Source organism: Nelumbo lutea, chromosome 8 (genome assembly GCF_056320005.1).
Source record: "Nelumbo lutea isolate HS-2025 chromosome 8, American lotus-T2T, whole genome shotgun sequence".
NCBI classification, from domain to species: Eukaryota; Viridiplantae; Streptophyta; class Magnoliopsida; order Proteales; family Nelumbonaceae; genus Nelumbo; species Nelumbo lutea.
Genome location: NC_142691.1, coordinates 45182596 through 45203829, shown reverse-complemented (window position 1 = coordinate 45203829; position 21234 = coordinate 45182596). Strand labels below are relative to the sequence as shown.

Below are 21234 nucleotides of genomic sequence, written 5' to 3'. Positions count from 1 at the left end.
TGTTAAAGAACAAGAAAATATATTTTTTCTACTAATAGCACATCTACAAGCTATACTATACTAAAAAAAGCATAGTAAAAAAGGTGTTAAATAACACTTCTGTAAACAATATCACACTAAAACAAAGCAAAATAAAAATAGGTGTAAAACAACTAGAAGATAACAAACCAATATAGACAAAAAGTCCAAATTCAATATTCGAAGCAACGAATATGATGGAGAGTTACATAACAAACTTAAACAAAAGATATGAAAAACATCAGCTTCATTCTCCTGAAACTGACAGACTAAACAGTATAAATATTAGGGTTTGTTAACAAAACAAAACCCTAAACACCTTGGCTACCTTTGAATAAGCAATAAATCAATAAATAATTGAAATACATAGTTTCTTACCCCTTCTTCTACCAAAATAGAGCAAGTTAATTTTTCTCTAGTGACAGTGAAGAAAACTTTTTCCTTCTAGAGTGACGACAAGAAAACCGTCTTCTTTGGAGAGGATGTAAATTAATAGAAAATGTTGTGGTTGTTTCACGTATACCCACAATTTCACTGTTAGATTTCAAGAACTGTAGTGGAAAATAGTTCTCAGTGAGACCAATATGATATTAATAGGGTTTAGGCTAAAATCTCAACATTTCTTTTGAGCATTAGGTAATTAGGGGTAAGATGGCCATTTTCATCATTTTGAAAAATTGCATTGCACATCCCTTGACTTAACATGGGTATTTTTATAAGATAACACCTTATGCTTGCTAAGATAAAGGATAGGGGTCTTTGTCACAAAAAAAAAAGTACAAGGGTTCTTTGTCACTGACCTCATAGTACAAGGGGGTCCTTGTAATTTACCCTTTTAAATAAGTAAGAGCATTAAACTTTTTTCATGAGGATTGGGAAAGATGGTTAAGTAAGTATCGAGAATAAAAAAGAAACTCAGTTTTCGAAAAAAGAAAAATATAATGTATATAATGCATAAATATTGTATATTTTTTCTTTTTTCAATAATACATACTGATAGAAGAAGTTAGTCACAACATGAGCTTAAAAATCAGCTAATTGCTTATTTAAATTCACATTCAGATGAAATTTATACATTAGATTAGATTAGATTGCCCCAACTAAAAATAGAGTCCACCCAAGTTACAACCTTACATCAAAACCTTTTTATGCTTTCCCATGCATAATAATAACCTATTAGTAGGCTCCCTATTCATGACATAGCCGATAGGCATCTCAAGTATATTCCTATTATTATAATTTGTTTCATTAATCTTTTTGTAAGTTATCGATCCATATGCTATACATGTGAGCAGTTGTAAGTTATTGATTTCTATACTATGCATGTTGGCTAATATTGTATCCATATATTGTCGATCCAATTTTGAATGATTTCTATACCAATCATTCAAAATTGGGTTATGTTTGACCCCTTTTATATTGTCTCCTTCACCTATGCTTTCCAAGCAGGTTTCTTTTTGCAACCTGAATGATAGAACCGAAAAACAACAAACCAACCATTTTTCCTGGTTATCAGCTAACTTCCTTTCTTTGAAATAATTAGATGCAATTCATTTGCCATAAAAATAAGAATAAGGGGAAGGAGGAAGGAGTAATGATGTACTGTGTGGACAACAAATGGTGGTAAATGTATTCTCCTTATTCATAGAATGCACTCTGTACATTCAGATAAATGTCAATGATATAGGATATATTACAACAAAAGATATAAAATAAAATAGGGTGGTATTACTTATTTAATTGTTTCAAGACCAACCTTTGTTTTGATTGTGATTGTAATTGGTAGTGAACAAAAACAACAAAGCTCTACCCACCTTGTTAACATGAGAAAGAGGGGAGGTTCTTTGAATTCGTGAGGACTGCCACTAAGGTGTTACGAGAACTTGATAACCTTGATTCCTAAAAGATATTAAAAGAACTCCATTAGTTAAAGATAGGTTGAAAGGGAGAATATAGCAAAGCCCTTGTAATGGTTTTCTTCCAATATGGGACTAGGAGAATGCGGGTTTTGGGATGGAAGGGACTAAGAAGGTAGTAGTGAAAGGAAAGTATCCATTTGGTGTTTTTTTGGAAAGTTTCTTACTCAGTTTGGGAAAGGGAGAAGTTAAGCAAGTTTTGATCTTTAATGATTATGGATATCATTGAGAATTGTTAATGTGGCCTAAGGAATGGACAAAGGAGAGCAAAGGGATAAAACGATTTTCAAGTGAAATGTATTGGACTAATTAGAGAAATATATTTAAGGAATTAGTCTTAGAAATAATTTTGGAGAGAGATTTTAGGGTAACATATATTGAATTAATTAAAGAGAGAATTTATGTGGGTAGAGAGATAAGAGATGTGAATTATGGAGAGAAAGAGAGAGATATCAGGTAAAATTTATTGACATAATTAAGAAAAGATGCTATGTGAGTGGAGACTTAAGCTATGGAGAGAATCCTATATAAGCAAAACCATAGGAGAGAGAGGAGAGAGGGTGTTGACTTGGTCCATGGAGAAGGTTAGGAAGGGAAAGGGATGGAGAATTAAAGAGATTGTAAGAATATATCCACTGAGAATGATAGGTTATGTGATACGGATAACTTTGCTTTTTATATACCAGTAAATGTGCACGTGTTTTGTACATGGTAATTATAGATGATGATAATGATAGTAACAATATATTCAAAATTTTCTATAAGTTTTGTGTATTTTTTATTTTTATATTTTTTGTTTTTTATTATTAATAAAATATGGATTGAAAATCTAAATATGATTACATAAACACCTCATCCAAATATAAGATAATCGGATCAAAGTTGGTATTAAAGATGTAATAAAATGGCTTTTCTTTGGGAATGCATCCAATTACACAATTTTAGATAAAATAATTTGATTGTTATGTATTTTAATTATTGGGAAACAATTATCATACAATATTTTTAACTATCATTCTTATTGAATTTTCTTGCAGATGTTTACCATTTTCATCCACCATGGGGGCATCATTGATGAATTACCACCACTAATATACTATGGTGGTGAGGTGTCAATGAGTAATAATTTGAATGGTGACTTGTTGTTTATTGAAGTAGATACAATAATGAAAGAGTTGACGGTATGTAAATTAATGGAAAGTGTTTTATAGTTAACCAAGATATGATTTTAATGATGAATTGGTACTCTTGCAAAGTGTCCAAGATGTGTTGGGCATGTTGTAGCCCATGAAATCAAATCCTTCACAGAGAAGTGTAAATGTGCAATGACTTTAAAGAATGATAGGCTAAGTGCAACATGACTTGTAAAAAAGTATAAGAATAAATTCATGCATGACCTAAATTTAAAAGCACCCGCATTATGTAGTGAGACTTTAGAGTGTATAGAGTTGATATTAGTCGATTAACAACATATAAAGCCAAGAGGAAGGCAATTATTGGTATTGAGGGATTAGTGAATGAACAATATGAGAAATTGATTGATTCTTGTCGTGCGCTGTTAATTCAAATCTAGGGAATATAGTAAAGATTGGTTTCAAGGAAGATTCACACGGACAATTTTAAAGACTATTTGTATATTTTAATGCCATTAAAGTTGGTTTCATAGATAGTTGTCGCACATTTATAGGGCTTGATGACTGCCATTTAAAGCAACCTAATTTTGGTAATATACTATTAGTAGTTGCTTTAGATGGGAATAACTTCATATTCTTGATTGATTTTTCTAGAGGAGTTAAAGACTAGAGAATCTTGAACTTGGTTTTTGTCTTTATTGTTTAAAGCAAATGAAGGCTCAAATGAGCATAGGTGGATAGTTATCTTAAATAAACAAAAGGTCTTTTCCTAATATTCTTACTGTCATAATTCTAATTTATATTTGATGTTTGAATAAATATACTAAAAAGGACAAAATACCTCTATATGTTAACTTATTTTATAAATGGTAATATCTTGTCTTTTTGTTGGGAAAATGATTTTTTATTAGAGATTGAGTGTTTCCAATTCAATATCATGTATCTATCTAGATCTTGATAGTTAGAAAACAAATAAATATTACATTTTTATTGCTCTAAATCAACATCATATATTTATTGAAATCGACAAGCCTATTCATTAAAAGCACATTTAACTTGTAGGCATCTTAATCAATTAAAATGATCTTTCTAGATGGCTCTAAATGACAAAGATGTGCAAGTCAAATAACTTGATGTTGAAACCATTAAGTGAATTGAATGTTGAAATAATTTGATGATTTCAACATCATCGAGTTCAAATTTACAATTTTGAAATAAGTAAAAAATTTGATGTTGAAGCAAATGTTCTTTTATATTTATAATTTTGAAACAAGTAAAAAAACTTGATGTTGATATCATCAAGCGAATTGGATATTGTAATAATTTGATGATTTCAACATCCTCAAATTTGCAATTTTGAAATAAGTCAAATAACAGTTTGCCGTATTGAATGAAATCTCTCCAAACCAATTCAGATTTACAATTTTGAAACTATGATTCTAAGTGGAATCTTTCCGAGCTAATTCACAACAATTCATCATTTTGGGCAAACAGTTAAACATGAATTTTAAGAGGATAATTCATATTTAAGATAAAAAGATAAAGTGCATATTCAGGTATGTCATCTCAAAATTCATAAGCACTTGAATCCAATAATAAATACAATGCCTAAGATATGCATGGTTTTTATCCCTTTATAATTAGTTCTTGAAAAGATTCCAATGACCTCAAACGACAATTAAGATCACCTATCAACCTATGAAGTTCCCCATCATGATTTTTTCTAGAACTCATTTCTGGATTGGCTTCATTACAATCATCTGTGTGATCATTGAAAGAAGTTGTATGGTGTATGTGTGCTCCCCTACATATATAGTCAAACACAATGAATATTAACATGACTATCAATTTATAATCATTACCCATACATATATGAAATTGTTATAATGCTTACAAGATAATTTGTGTATTTGCAAAATATCTATTTGGATTATAACATGTCACAAACACTCGGGTCACACATCTCTTCCCACACTTGTAAAATATCTTGTTTTCCCTTATCATTATTGATGTTGGAAATGAAATACAAAATTTAAGCTAACTAAAAAATGAACTTGTTTTCATATTTGATTGTAGGTTTATAGTTCTGTTGAAGTTTGGCCTGCCCTAGAAGTCTGTTTTGTTTGTTAGCTAAAAAATAAAGTAAACAACAAGAAGGAAAAGAGGAAAGAAGAAGGAAGAAAGAAGAAGAAGAAAAGAAAAGGTCTGATTCGAATTAGGAAAAAAAGTCAACCATAGTTTCGGCCAGACCTGTTATTATATTATTAATATAATTGGAAAAGACATAAGTGCCCTTATTTAAGTAAGAGGTACTCGAACTAACATAATAGTACACATCAGCATTCTCAACAACTATAAAGACCGAAATACCCCTTCACTAACACTCCCCCTCAAGCTGGTGAGTATATATCATATAATCCCAGTTTGTTACATATGTAGTCCACTCTCCCCTAACTCAAACCTTTTGTAAACAAGTCTGCCCACTAGTTTCCCGTATTAACATATGTAGTCTCTATCACTCCATTCAGCACCTTCTCTCTCACAAAATGACAGTCAACTTTGATGTGCTTGGTTCTTTCATTAAGCACTAGATTGGAAAAGATATGAACCGTTGCCTGATTGTCACAATAGAGCTTCATTGGAGTACTAATGTCATATCCTATTTCCTGTAGAAGGTCTTTAGCCATACTAATTCACAAGCAATATGTGCCATGGCCCTATATTCTACTTCTGCAGTGCTTTTTGCCACAACTATTTGTTTCTTACTTTTCCACGTTACTAGGTTACCCCCCAGAAAGGTGCAATAGCCTGTGGTAGACCATCTATCAGACACAGAACCTGCCCAATCAGTATCGGTGTATCCTTCTACTTCCAGTTTTCTGCCACTTTTGTACAGCAGACCACGTCCAAGAGCTCCTTTCAAATACTTCACAATCCTTAGCACTGAATTCCAATGTGGGACCAAAGGTTTCTGCATGAACTGACTCACCACACTAACTACAAATGAAATATCTGGCCGAGTAATGGTTAGGTAGTTTAGTTTTCCTACAAGTTGTCGGTATCTGTCAGGGTCTTCAAATACTTCACCTATATCACTATTCAACCTCGTATTTGTTTCCATAGGTGTCTCAGTCGGTTTAGTACCTAACAAACCAGTTTCTTCCAGTAAATCAAGCACATATTTCATCTGACACAAATTAATAACATGCTTAGATCCTGCTACATCTATGCCCCAAAAGTATTTTAATTTGCCAAGGTCCTTTGTCTGAAAGTGTTCCTGTAGGAATGCCTTCAATCTATCAATTTCCATTTTATCAATCCCAGTCACAACGATATCATCTACATACACCACTAGTAATATTTTGCCTGCCGGAGAGTCATGACTGAAGACAGAGTGATCAACTTGGCACTGTTTCACTCCAAACTTCTTGACCACCTCACTGAACCTACCAAACCATGCTCGATGGGACTGTTTAAGTCCATATATAGCCTTCTTAAGTCTGCATACCTTACCATCCTCCCACTGAGCAACAAACCCTGGTGGTTGCTCCAAGTAGACCTCTTCAAGCAAATCACCATGCAAAAAGGCATTTTTGATATCTAACTTATATAGAGGCCAATCATACATAGCTACAAGGGAGATGACAACACGAACTGATCCTATCTTAGTAACCGGGGAGAATGTCTCTATATAGTCAATGCCATAGGTTTCGAAGTATCCTTTTGCAACCGACAGCCTGCTTCCTAGGAGGAAGAGCGGTGAGGTCCCAAGTGTGATTATGATGGAGGGCATAGAGCTCTTCTTCCATAGCACGACACCACTCTAAAGAGGTAAGGGCTTCTTGAACATCCTTAGGAACAACCACTGAGGATAACATAGAGATGAACTGGCGATGGGAGGTGGAGAGGTGAGTAAGGGAAACAAAATTGGAAGTAGAGTGAAGGGTGCAGGTGCATTTACCTTTCCGTAAGGCAATAGGAAGATCAAAGTTGGAGGCTGGTGTCGGATCTAGAGTTGGATCTGTCGACGGTGATAAAGCCGGAGGAGTCGCAACTGGTACACGTGGGTGATGTGTATACACTTGACGGATAGGTGGATGATCAACGGACGACACCAAAGGCAAGGACATAGGCACGACTGGAACCAGAGGAGGAGGATCAACCATAGGAAGGGAAAGAAGAGGAGATGATGTGGAGGAAGCAACATTACCGGACCCCATGAAGAACGGAGTAGACTCAAAGAAAGTAACATCAACACATACCAAAGAACAACGAGAACTGGTGTGGTAACACTTGTACCCTTTCTGAGTCTAGGAATAGCCAAGGAAGATACACTTAAGGGATCGTGCATCTAACTTGTTAGTCCCGGGACTCAGATTATGGATGAAGCAGACACACCCAAATACCAAAGGAGGAAGTAGAAATGAAGACATGTTTGGGAACAAGACACTAAAAGGAGAACGACCATCAAGAATAGACGTGGGCATCCGATTAATTAAGAAACAAGAGGTGAGCATTGCATCACTCCAAAAGGGTTTGGGAACATTCATGTGGTGCATAAGTGAGCGTGTCGTTTCTACAAGATGTTGATTCTTTCTCTCAGCAACCCCATTTTGTTGTAGGGTGTAGGCACATGAAGTCTGGTGTATAATGCCATGCTGGTCCAAGTATTATTGAAAATATGAAGACAAGTATTCACAACCATTATCAGAACGAAAAATTTTGATGTGAACGCCAAATTGATTGCAGGTCTCAGCATAAAATTTCTGGAAGATGAAAATTAATTCACTTCTTTCTTTCATTAAATAAAGCCATGTCATTTTTGAAAAGTCATCAACAAAAATAACAAAATATTTGTATCCATTATATGACATCACTTTATAAGGACCCCAAACATCTGAATGAATTAAAGAAAAATCACTCGACACATGGTTATCAACCCTAGAACTAAAGGGAACACGATGGTGTTTCCCAAATTGACACGACTCACAATCTAGAACAGAAAGTTGACTCAATGAAGGGACCAAGGACTTCAACACTTTCAGCGAATGATGACCAAATCTACAATGCCACCGGAGAGGAGAAATAGATGATTGAAGGGCCGTTGACGTTTTTACACCACTATCAAGATAATACAGTCCACTGGCTTCATGCCCTTTACCAATCTTCACCCCCGTCTTGAGATCTCGAACAACACATAGAGGGGTAAAATGTAATGGAGCAATTAAGGGACTTGGTCAGCTTACTAACAGAAATAAGATTAAATGAAAGTTTAGGTACATATAAAATAGTGGATAGGGATACAGGGTCTAGGTCAATATTACCAATACCTCGAATAGATGATGTGGATCCATTAACAAGGGTAACAGATTGTGATGCTAAGCAATGAGTGAGAGATGAAAACACACATGGAGTTCCCGTCATGTGATCGGGGGCTCCGGAGTCAATAATCCAGGGGTTGGGTGTGGATGCCAAACAAGCCATACCTGAGTGCGCAAAGGTAGTTGTGTTCTGCTGCGACGTGGATTGAACAAACCTTTCATACTCATCACGATGAACACTCACCATCTCCTTGCCTGGACCATCTAAAGAGGTAGAAGGCATTTGGTCAGCTGACTGGTTCTCCTGTCTAAAGCTGGAACTGGTGTCACTTGTCATGGCATGGTTGGCCCACGTCGAGGGTGGACCTTGTAAGTCATAGTAGTAGTTAATAGTATGTCCATCCAAACCACAATGGGTACACCTCCGTGGACCTGAGCCACGTCCTATACCACGAGCTCCCCTTGAATCTCTGCCTCTAGTACGACCACCACCACGGATATATGTAGATCTACCACTCCCACTCCGGCCATACACTGAACCACTACTGCCACCACGACCAGGCTGGGCTCCTCGAGCCCCACTTCTGCCACCTCGACCTCTCGACACTGCAAATGCTGATTTATTTAAGATATTAGAGTTTTCCATAGATCTAATGGAAGTCCTCCGAAGATGAGCAAACACCTCGTCTAAAGATGGAAGGGCAGATCCTCCTAGTATCTGGGCTTGTACTAGTTCGTACTCAGACTTCAGCCCCACCAGAAATCGAGTCACATCAAGCTGCTCTCTTTGTTACTGTTGAACCTTGACATCAGAAGTGAGAGGATGATAGACATTTAACTTATTGCGGATATTTCTCATACTGACATAGTATTCCTCAAGGCTCTGATTTCCCTGTTGCATATTGAAGTATTCCTGATATAGTTGATATACCCTAGTTGTATTATTTTGACCAGAATACATTTTCTTGGCATGATCGCACACCTCTTTGGCTGTGTCAAGAAACATGAAGTTCACACTAATTCTAGGTTCCATACTGTTCCACAACCATGTGATTATATGTGCATCTTCTTGTTCCCAGTCTTCATATTCTTGAGAATTAGTGGGGGGTTTCTCCTCTCTTATATGCTTTACCTTCTTCTTTGTCTTCAGAAAAACCTCTACAGACTTGGACTAAGGGACATAATTCTCTCCATGTAGTTTAATGGAGGTCATTGGACATTCAGGTAGTCAGTAGATATTATCACACTAGGTTTACTATCACTGTTATCTGCCATCGCTGAATTCCCTTATCGCTGAATCCTGAGCACTTCATACTGCACACTGCACACAAACACTTCACCAAAATCAGCACACTGATTTCAGCAATAATAAAGGCTGAAAGCCATACTAGTAACACCACAAACCCTACTCTATAGCTACCAGAAGTTTCACCATTAAGTAAACACAATTCCCTTCGAATCACACACAAACCAGCATAAACCCTAGCATACTGCAATATGAAAACCCATCATACAATCTGTACCACACCTCTCATGTGTTCGATATCATAAATTATGCATAAAAAAAACTCCTTACCTCATCACCTGAAGGCCAACCACACGAAGGAATAAAACACCACTGCACCACATGCACCGGCCCTACATTAATTAGGAGAGGGCTTAGAAACCACAACAATCAATCACCAACGACAACACCAAGGCATAGAAACCTCCTAGGGAAGAGGGCGATCACTCCTTTTCAGCCCTTTTCTCAGTCTCCAACCAATGGCTGAGAAATCCAAGAGAAACCCTAGTTCGAATGCACAGAAAAATAGAATTCTAGCAAGTCTGATTTGTTTAATGTGGCTCTGATACCATGTTGAAGTTCGGCCTGCCCTAAAAGTCTGTTTTGTTTGTTAGCTGAAAAGTAAAGTAAACAACAAGAAGGAAGAGAGGAAAGAAGAAGGAAGAGAGGAAAGAAGAAGGAAGAAAGAGAAAGAAGAAGAGAAAAGGTTTGGTTCAAATTAGGAAAAAAAGTCAACCCTAGTTTTGGCCAGACCTGTTATTATATTATTAATATAATTGGAAAAAACATAAGTGCCCTTATTTAAGTAAGAGGCACTCGAACTAACATAATAGTACACATCAACATTCTCAACAAGTACAAAGATCGAAATACCTCTTCACTAACAAGTTCAAAATTTTGGATCAAATGTGTCAACTCTTGACATTAGAACTAAATAATAAAAATTAAAAAAAGATAAACACAAAAATTATAAATAAATATAGAAGTTTACAAATATTTTATGTTGGCCGTATTAAAGAAAATTATGTGTGATAAACAAGAATTGTTTTTATTGATGATGGAAGTGAAATGCATATTTTAAAATTGACAAAAAATTAAATTGTTTTTCTATTTGGTTGTGGGTAAATACTTCAACATTTTAGGTAATGTATTAAACCTTGTTGTCCTAATTAAATAATAAAATAAAAAAATCACAAAAAATTACAAAAATATAGAATTTTACTAGAAAATATTTGGTTACATCTCAAATTTTTTATATTATACATATTAAAGAAAAACAATTGTGCTAAAAAATAACTGTTTTTATTGACAATGGAAACAAAATACTAATGCAAAAGTGAAATTGTTTTTTTGTTTGGTGCAAAGTTAATAGTTCAACCTTTCAAGTCAAATGTGTTAACCTTTGATGTCATAATTAAATAATAAAAATTAAAAATAGATAAGAACAAAAATTATAAAAAATATATACATTATGTAGAAAAATTTTAGGTACATCCCTAATATGTTATATTAATCATATTAAAGAAAAATAAGTGTAATGAACATAAATTATTTTTAATTTTTTATTCATGATGGAATTAAAAATTCAAAATAACCAAAAAATGAAATTGTTTTCTTGTTTGGTGGTGGGTTAACAATTAAATCTTTAGGGTAACTATTCAACCCTTGATGTCATAATGGGTTCGACTATGATATGGAAAAGATATGATATCTGAAAAGCAATTGACCAATAAACCATAATCATAAATGTGGTAGGGAACATGGTCTAATGTATCAAAATTCATGGGTGGGTTTTGATTGGTCAAAACTCTTTCTATATCATATCTTTTTTGCATCATAGATTTTCCCTGTCATAATTAAATAATAAAAATTAAAAAATAAGAACAGAACAAAAAACATTTGGACACAACTCTCATATCATTACACAAAATTTAAGTGCTATGAATACTAATTATTTTTATATACATAAAATGTAAAAACTATAGATAAATTTGAAAACATATTATTTTTGTCATCAACATGATCATGATCATCTTCACAAATGCAAATGCATACAAAATAAATAAATAATACAAAATATTAGGTTTTCAACTCTTAGTACTCTTAACTGATCCTTACCAGCGAGAGCCCGACCCGACCCGACCCATGTTCTAAGCGTGAGGCGAGGCGTTTCGTTTTGGCTTACCTCAGCTGCCTCATGTTTTGGACACAAGGCTTATTAGAGTCGTACGCCTTTCGCCTTCGAGTTCGTGCTAAATTTATTAAAAGCGCAGGTGGTGGCCATGTAATAAAAGGAAGGTACGTATGTATGACGGTCGGATCAGAAATGAAATGGGCAAAATTGTAATAGGAAAAAATTAAAGAAGAACAGACAAAATAATGGATCGAAATCACTATGGTTCTTGTGAGGTTGTTTGAAATCGTAAGTGAAGGTGGAGGAAAGGAAAGAACATCGATGCCAGGCGATCAGGTGAGGCCGGCTTCAGGTAACTCCGTCCTCCTGATCATCCTTCTCCTCGTTTTTCTTCTTTTCTGGGTAAATATCGAAAGATGTTATCTTCGTGATTAGAACAAAGGGCTTGCCCCCCTTTCGTTTTCCTCTTCTTCTCCTTCAATTCCTTCAATGGTCAGTCCAGTTAACTCTACACCCACGCAATTTGAATTTCATTTTATCAAAAGAAACACCGTGCAGGTTATTGTTACAATCGCAATCAGCGGGGCGAGTCCCTTCGAAGTTTGCTTAAACTACGTCTCTTTAATTATTGTTTTTTTTTTTTGCTTTTTTTATTAATTGTTAAGTGGTCAGAGAGTTAGTAGGTCAGTGGGGTGCTACATGTGTAAGTGAATTTAGGTTGTCAGTTAGTTGTTTGAATTTCTTGGATTATATAAATTTATTGTATTATTGAGTGGAGTTATGAATGGAGAATGAGTTCATTGTTTGAACTTCATGGGTTCTGTAATTTTATTGTGTTTTTGAGTTGGGTTATGCATGAAGAAGGATTTGTAGGGGGGTAAATACCCTCGAAGTTTTTAAGGAGTCCAACTCCTTCAAAGTGGCCTTATACCATATTTCCTATTTTTCCTCTTTTGGTTTAAGAAAGCATGTAACAGACCTGCATTGGCTAATCTTCTCATTCCCTTTCTCTACCATGGCTGGAAAAAAAAAAAAAACCAAGAGTAATAAAAGCTCCAATTAAGAAATTGATAATTCATAATTAGAGATTGATAGATTTTCACTGTTATGCAGAAGCAGAACAGATATATAATCATCTCATGAATCAAGGCCTTTCAATTTGTTGATCGTCATCCAGAATTGTGCATATTGGTGGGACACTCTGCGATCAATAGGTATTTTCCAATGGAAACATGGATTTAGTAGCTAGAAATAGCATCCGTTATCCCTAGTAAATCACTTATATTAACATATTGCCAAGAGATCCATCTAGCAAATGGTGGCTTATTACACTTTGTATTGAAAGGAGTTCAGGAATCATTAGAAGATGCTTTTCTTAATTAACCAATACCTCCTCAAAGGCAGTAAAACGATGTATTTCTTTTTCTTATTTTCATTTTATAGCTGATGTATTTGGTTGAGGAGTTCCTTGGTAAATAGGTATGGTGATGCAAATGGAAAATTCAACTATTCAAGTATGAAAAACTTCCTTATACTACTGGGTATTTTCTATGAAATGCTTAATATGTGGTACTTCTCAAAATTATAAGAATTGCCTTTGCCAAAATTTACATTTTCTCCACAAGTTGATGATCCCATCAGACATCAGGCTTCCCACATTGTTCTATTTTCTCGCAAACTCTCTTTTAAAATTATCTGATTCATGGCCTCTTTGACTAGCCTTGTTTATGATTTCTCCTTTCTGGTCATTTGAATATAGCAAAACTTTAGAAGTAGCTAAAGCTTCTTCTTTTTGTTTCTGATTGGAAGCAGTAACTTTCATTACTAAAAAAAGATAAGAGTACAACTGTCAAACACTCACTACTGGAGTGCTGACCCCATAGACCCCATAATTAATTCACAGATTACAGCACCACCCAAAACAGATTTTCCGTAGCAGATAGAAGAAACCTTCTTCTTCCTCTCTTCATTGGCTGGCTGAGAAAAGGAGAAGGGGTTTATCGCATTTCAGAAATTATTTCAGGCGGTTCAAGATGCTGTCAAGACATAAGCAAATTCAAATAAGATGGGTTAGGAGGTCTGCTAATGGTTTGGCGGATGGATTAGCTAAACATGGAGTGAATAGATATCATTTGTTTTGGGCTTAATGTTGGTTGGGTTGTGGGATTCTTTGCTGTAATGGGGGCTATTCCTAACAACTTCTTGTAGTACATCTCCCATCTTAAGATTTAATAAAATTCTTTGAGTTGCTGATAAAAAAAACCTCTTCTTTCTCTCTTCACCCTTCCTCCATAAATGGCTACTGTCATCACCATCTCAATCATCAACCTATCCCCACTAACCATGATGTTTCCATTGTAGCTACTTTAGAGCCAAACTTTCCTCTATTTCCCCCCAACACTACACCCATTTCATCATTGGACAACCTTTGCCATTGCAACCCCCGCATTGACACAAGTTTCACTGACATTGCTAACCTATCTCTACCATTAATTGGCTTAGGGATATGTTGGGGAGAAGCCTAATCAATTATATGGATTTTCCTTTTTAATACGTGGTATTCAAATTCGAATTGGGTAGACTCTTATAACAAGATCCATCCACTATAAAATGGGGAATGGGACAAGTAGAAGGGGCTTGGGAATGAGAGAGAAGGGTCTGAACAGGAGAGAAAAGTAATGAAAGGTGAGTGACAACACCGAGCAAAACTTTTTGTTTTACCATACAATGTTGTTACAGGGCAACTAGTTTAGATCAAACGTGATTCTACAAGTTGAGTTATATCAGTCACCGGCCTGAGAAGTATTTCATCAACCAAGAAAAAGACAACTTGGATCAGCAGCTTAAGCTGATTGTTCTCTTGTAGTTGTTTAACCTTCTACAATGGCTCACTTCCCAACAGTTCAACAGTAAGAAAAAAATAGTTTGGAGACCTTCAAAAAATAATTTAATATCACACACACAGAAACCAACCCTTTCGGAAGAAGAAAACCCTAGCTAGAGGGAAATCTCTCTCCTCCCCACGCCTCCCAATAGAGAGAAAAGTGAATTGATCACTCTGGGAGGCCCAGAAAACTCCAGAAACCAAACCGCCCTCTTCAGAAAGTCAAAAGAAAACTAACAATACTTGGGCGCCCAAGATCAGATAAAAAACAAAGAGTCCAACTTTTTTGGGACTCTTCCCTGTACTCCAGTTCTTCCTGTTTTTTATGCCAAACAGTATATCACCTTCCTGATGACTAGATCCCACAAAAAACTCAAAGAACTGGGCAATCTATAGTAGATCGATCAGCCCTTTACTACTTCATGCAGTCGGCTGATCTAGGGCTGCATGAGAATGCTTCAAGAAACCCTAGTCGATGCTCCGATACCAAGTAGAAATCTGCTGAATTAAAAAAAAATATAAAAGAAAAGTAGTTTCTTGAAGAGAGAAGGAAGAGAGAAGGAGAAGAGAAAAAGAGAAGTTGGAAAGAAAAGAGAGCAATAATCTGGCCGCCCCCTTCACTTATTATTTATACTAAAATAATAGAATAGTACAAAGGCAACTATGCCCTTATAGGGCGGCAAAACATAAAACATCATATATAACACTCAAAAACATAATAAAATTTGGACTCACATAACTACTGTGGTCCCCACCTCCTATCTAACAACTAACATAAAACATCTACTCAGAAAAACATCATAAAACTAATTAATCTTCAACACCTTCTTTAGTTGAACATGCCACTACTCCTTTTAAGTCGAGACAGTGATTTTTGGTTCTCCTGTAACTTTGAGGTTGGGATATAAATACTTTGTTCAATGCATTAACAGTTGTACTCACTATCTATCTATCTATATATACACACACACATATATATTTGCAAAAGAAATCATACACACATATACACATATCTATCTATATCTATCTATCTCTCTATCTATCTATATACATATATACATACATATATTTGCAAAAGAAATCATAAGTTTTTTTCCCACTTTTAAATTATTTCAGCCTTGGTTAAAAATTAATTTGATGCTTCAATTGGAATACTTCGTTCAGACTCTAAGGGAGAGTACTTTGATGGGAAATTTGGAGAGTTCTAGACCTACTTGAGGGAATAGGGGATTCAATCATAAAGATCATACCTGGGTACCCCTCAATAAATCAGGGTAGCAATAGCCAGACATTGAGTGTGACAAGGACCTTGTTCCCATGCACCTACTTTTTAGGTGGAGGCGGCCAAAACTGTTCTTTTTCTCCTCAACTTGCTTTCTTTGTCTGTCCATGGTAACATCTCACCTTTCCAAAGTTTGTTTAATTATTCCCTCAAGTTCTTTGTACTTCATGTATATTCAGTCATCTGTGCTTTGTTCATCTTCCTCCCTATGAGTGCACAAAGCTTATATCTTAAGCTGATATGTGTTCTTTTGTGGGGGTATAATTCAGATTATAAGGGGTTTATTTGCCATGGTTCTCAGTCTTGTCGGATTCATATTTCTCAAAATGTTATATTTCTTTCTTTGAACACTTTGTTAAATTGCCTCCTCCTGTATTTGTCTTATATTCTTTTAAGTCTGCGAGTTCTAGTGCCTTCTGTGTACCCCAAAGTCTCATGCTTTACATCCTTCCCCAGTTCCCCCCTTAATGGTCCAAACCCCATAATAAGAACATATTTTGTTACTTATGCAATATTTATATGTTCTAACATTCTTCTTCACCTTACTGTCTGCTTCAAATTTGAAGCCTGTTTTTAGCTTTTGTCCTTTTAACTTTTGCAAACCCTAGATACTAAAATATGGCCAAGAATGTTACTTTTGCAGACCCTAGATACTAAAATATGGCCAAGAATGTTTCTTAGAAACATGCCACAATAAATATTGGATATAGAAAACAAATTCTACTTGACTGTAATTTTTTCACCCCTTATTAGGATATTAATTCTTATTATTGATCCAGAAAAGGTTCTACTTGACACGTCAAATTATGTAACCATGTGTTTGGTAGTTGTGGATTTGGGCGTCTTAGAAGAAACAAAGTAATCATGATCAATGTTGAATATTTCAATTTTGTCATTTAGGAAGGTGGTGTTAGTTGTATCAATCAAAAAACAAAAAGATGGTGTTAATTTTGCTTATTGGTTATCTGATCAACATGTGTTGTTTCTTCTAGATTTTTACACTAGGGATGTTAAGGCCAACATTTCAGTCATTGCCTGGTGTTTTTAATGCCTGCTTGATTCTGGTGGAGAAGAGTGAGGAAACAAAGAAGAAGGGTCTGAAGGCTTCTTTTTCTCGGAAGTTCTTTCAGGTTTTGTTTCCCTTTATTCTGTCATCTTAGAATTTCCTTTTTTTCCTTTTCCTTTTTTTCTTGGCATGGATATTTTTCTTAATAAATGTTTTAGTAGGGACACCTGTGAAGAAACTCCCTGATGTACCATATTACTGTAGTTCTTATTGTATTGTATCTCTTATTTTATTATTTTCTCTTCAACCCTGCAAGGGCCTCTAGTAAATTCTCTAATATCTGTTGCCCTACAAGGGCCTCTCTGTAAATTCTCTAATTTCTTTATCTATATAAAGGACCCTTGGGTAGGGTTGAAGCATCCATTTTCTTCACCCCAGAATTCTGTATTCTTCTCTGGGTTTGTTGACATGGTATCAGAGCCGGTTGTTCTGTAATTCCTATTCTTCCTTTGCTTTCTCGTTGGCCATATCAGGGGTACTATTTTCTGGGTGTTTTGACTGGTGTTAGGGCTGTGCTCTTCAACTCTAATCCTAGTTCTCTGTGGTTGTTAGACCATAGTGTACCAATAATTAGCCAAGCAGGATTATATAATAACTTAGTTATATGTTTTTTTTCCATGTTAGCTCAATACTTATGTGGTTATATGTTTTTGTTTATCAGGTTGCTGATGTCTAGTTTATGTTACTGATCATTCCAATATGTGGTTTTCTTTTTGGCGGTCGAGGAATAGATTCTCCTTGGAAGAGCTCAGGTTTGTTCACTTTTGTTGTTCTTGATCCATATTTTTGGTTGAAGAGTACAGTCCAGCTAGGGTGTTAAGGCAACACCCACAAGCAAAACACAAAAATCAAAATACATCAACAAAAGAAGCTAATAAACTAATATCAAAGGATTCCAGCTTCGTTTCCTGAACCAACACCAAATCCTGCCTGACTTTTCTCAGAATACAATTCACCACCACCCTCCTCTCCTCTCTTAAACCCCTGCCTTTCCAACTCAGCAACTTCATCCCTGTTATACCCCTCCCCCACCTCACAGATTTATGCCACTGCACTTCCACTATTCTTCTCCCTCTAAACTGTCTTCCCTCCCTCCTCCTTCCTCCCAAACCCCACCCTGGCTCCTAAAGCTTTCTTCTTTTCTCTTTCATCTTTTCTTACCTTTCAAAATGCTCAAATGCTTTCCTAATCACCCCTTCACCTCCCAGGAAAAAGAGGCCAAGGGATTTTCCAACCTCTACGTGCCTCTTGACCAAATTCTCAATATCCACCTTTCCATTCACCAAATTCTGATACCCTGATGCATCTTCTCCCTCCTTACCCATTTGCTTTTTGATATCTCCTCAACTCCCTCATCCATCTCCCCCTCTTCAAACACTTCTTCCCCAATATTCCTAGCACCCCAGCCTCCCTGCACCACTGATCTCTTTCTGTTATACACCTGTTGGGACTGGAAACCTCCGTCACTAATTGATTTCCTCTTCTTCCTTCCTCCCCTACCCTTGGCTTCAAGAAGTCTCACTTCCCTTCTTTTGCTTTCCTTGCTCAATTCTCCCAACTCAAAGACTCAAAGAGAGACATTGCAGGGTTTGAACTCACCTCACTGATGATAGTTGGCTTGGAGCTTAAATCATTTGAAGTTAATGCCATAGCAACAACCTCCTTTGGAACACTCGACTGTTCAGAACTTGTATCATCAACCACTCCAGGAGCTTCATTGTACGACATTCACACCTGTATCGCAGTTTACTGAGCTCCATCCTCCTCTTTTTGTGTCGAGTTATCCTCCTCTTGTTTCTGAGAAACAACTTCCAAACTAGGCCTATGCGCTTGTCCTCTCCCTATTGCTCAGTTCTCTGCTTTTTTCCTTCTTTCCTCTTATTTTTGCCTTCTCTTCCTTTGCTCGAAGACCTCTCCACCACAGTAAATTTCTTGCTGTTTTTGAACTTCATTACCACCCAGACCCAGTCCTCATCCAAAAAGTTGAGTTTGGAAACGACAGTAGAAATAGAGGTTCAAGTAAGCATAATGTTGGGACTCTTTTTTCTGGGAGGAGAAGAATTTGCAAGAAAATATTCATGGAGCTGGAAAAGAAGAACAGTTTTGGTTGATATTTCTTGCGCAGACATTTGTTATTTAGGAAGCTGTTGGTTGAGGAGCATATGGAACTGGGGGTGGGTGTGAGTTAGGTTTCTTGTGTGGGTGAGGGGTTTTCAGTTGTGTGGTGTTCTGATTTTGTAGGTCTGGTGGGCAAAGGTGTTTGTGTCAACTTTGTTTTTTTGATCAGCATTTCTTATCACCTTTGTTGTATTCTCTATCTTCTTTTTTTGTTTATAAAATTTTCTTTTTTATTTACTTACTCAAAAACATTATAGTGTCCATGAGTCCATGACTGGCTACTGGTGTTATTTCTCTATCTTCACATGGGTGAGGCTATTGGTCTTGAATGATTGGGAAGAATATAATGGACTACTTTGTGCATTAGATGTATGCTTTGGAGTATTTTTCTACCTAGCCATCTAGGAGTCTCAAGGGATGAGCTTATGAATGTTTGTGCATGAGTTTTCTAAAGATCTCTTCCTTGCAAACCTCTCACAGGAAGTAGCAAATGGAGGAAGATGAAGGAGGTGGCTGTGGATTCACTAGGAGATATCAATGATCGTCTCATATGTTGGGGAGAAGTTTGGTGGGGCGTTTTGTTAATTCTGATCTTGATGCAAAAGCTGTGGGGAGATGGGCTGTTGCAAAATGGTGACATAAAAGTTCTTTTCATGTTAGAAAGCTGAGCACTGGATTTTTCCTCTTTATCTTCGGCAAGGTGGAGGAAGCAAGAGATGTTTTGGTTCAAGAACAGGGTTTGGTGCATTCCCCAGAGCTCAGATTGGGAGTTGGTTTGGTGCAATTAGAGACGTAGGCCCCTCAAGATTGGTGTGATTCAACAAATATGGAACTCCTCTGCATGCATGGTGCTTTCAAACTTTTAAAGCCATGGGAGATGCGTGTGGAAGGTTCATGTTCGTGGACTTAAGAACAAGTTCTTGGTGAAACCTTGCTGTTGCTCGTATTTTAGTTGAAGTTGCAGAGATTCTTTTGGTGCCCATGTCATTATCCCTTCGTTTTGTTGGAGAGAACTTCAATCTAAGGTTGGTAGTTGAAGGCTTTTATCTGCTAAGATGGATTAATAACTTGTCTCAGTGGAGGGACATGTGGAAGGCCAAGAGAAGGACTTGGGGGTCGAGTGCATTTATAAGGGGAAGGCCAAATGACTTAGGAAGGCTATAAGATACAAAAGAAAATGTTTAGGCTTTATTAGGCCAAAATTTAAAAGCCCTTGCAGGGCTAAAGAACACAACAACAAGAAATAAACTAGGTGATACAATACAACATGAACTACAGAAATATAATACATCAATGTGATTCTTCACATTGTCAACTTCTGAAAAACTTCTCCACCATTGGCTCCCAAAAGGTACTAGCTTTAGGATTGCCACCCAAGGGGAGACTTAGGTACTTAAAAGAACCATGTGAATATTACACACACCACCACTGAAGCATGTTCTTGCAACTCTTCTTCCCTCATGTTTAGTCCTGCTATAGATCTCTTCTCCATGTTGACCTTTGATTAGATAACCCCTTGAATGCTTTGATTTTTTTTTTTTTTTTTTTTTTTTTATGTTGATAAAATCATGGTTTTAGGGAATGATCCTCCGGAAATTGCAAAATGAAAATGGCTTTTTTTTTTTTTTGCTGTAAAGTTGAGATTAAAGACTTAAGAGATTTGAAGTACTTTGTGGGAATTAAAATTGCTAAGTTCAAGAGTGGTATTTTCTTAGAGGAAGTATGTTCTTGATCTTGGGAATCTATATTTTTTTTTGAAAAAGATAAGGTAAATATTTATTGTAAAGAGACTGGGCCGAATGGGCCCTAGTATCTTCTCTTGTAATATTTTTTCTATTTTCCTGTTAGCTAATGAGCCTCTCTTAATGGGTCTGTTATTTCTTTTTGTTTGATCTCTTTATGTTACTGCCTAGCTGGCCGTCCACTTAAGGGCATACTTATAATTATTTTAACATTAATTTTTAGTAAAAAGGATTAGAGAAGAAAGGGAAGGATTATTCAAACCTTTCTTCTTCTTTCTCCTCTTTTCTCCATCTTTTTCTCTTGTACTGCTGCTCTTACTTTTTTTCCTCATTTT

General features: G+C 36.1%; 1 protein-coding gene across 4 annotated transcripts in view; it reads left to right on the top strand.

The window, feature by feature from the left end:
- The first annotated feature begins 11922 nt into the window (after positions 1-11922).
- LOC148843962 (CLEC16A-like protein) overlaps positions 11923-21234 on the top strand; it is a 132472-nt gene continuing 123160 nt past the window's right edge. For 3 of the 4 annotated variants that reach the window (XM_088958874.1, XM_088958871.1, XM_088958873.1), the window contains exons 1-4: positions 11923-12159; positions 12921-13021; positions 16966-17103; positions 17701-17791. In XM_088958874.1, the coding sequence (XP_088815000.1) occupies positions 17739-17791 (53 nt within the window). In that variant the 5' untranslated portion in view covers positions 11923-12159; positions 12921-13021; positions 16966-17103; positions 17701-17738. The remainder of the gene's footprint in view (positions 12160-12920; positions 13022-16965; positions 17104-17700; positions 17792-21234) is intronic. The other variant, XM_088958872.1, reaches the window with a different exon arrangement.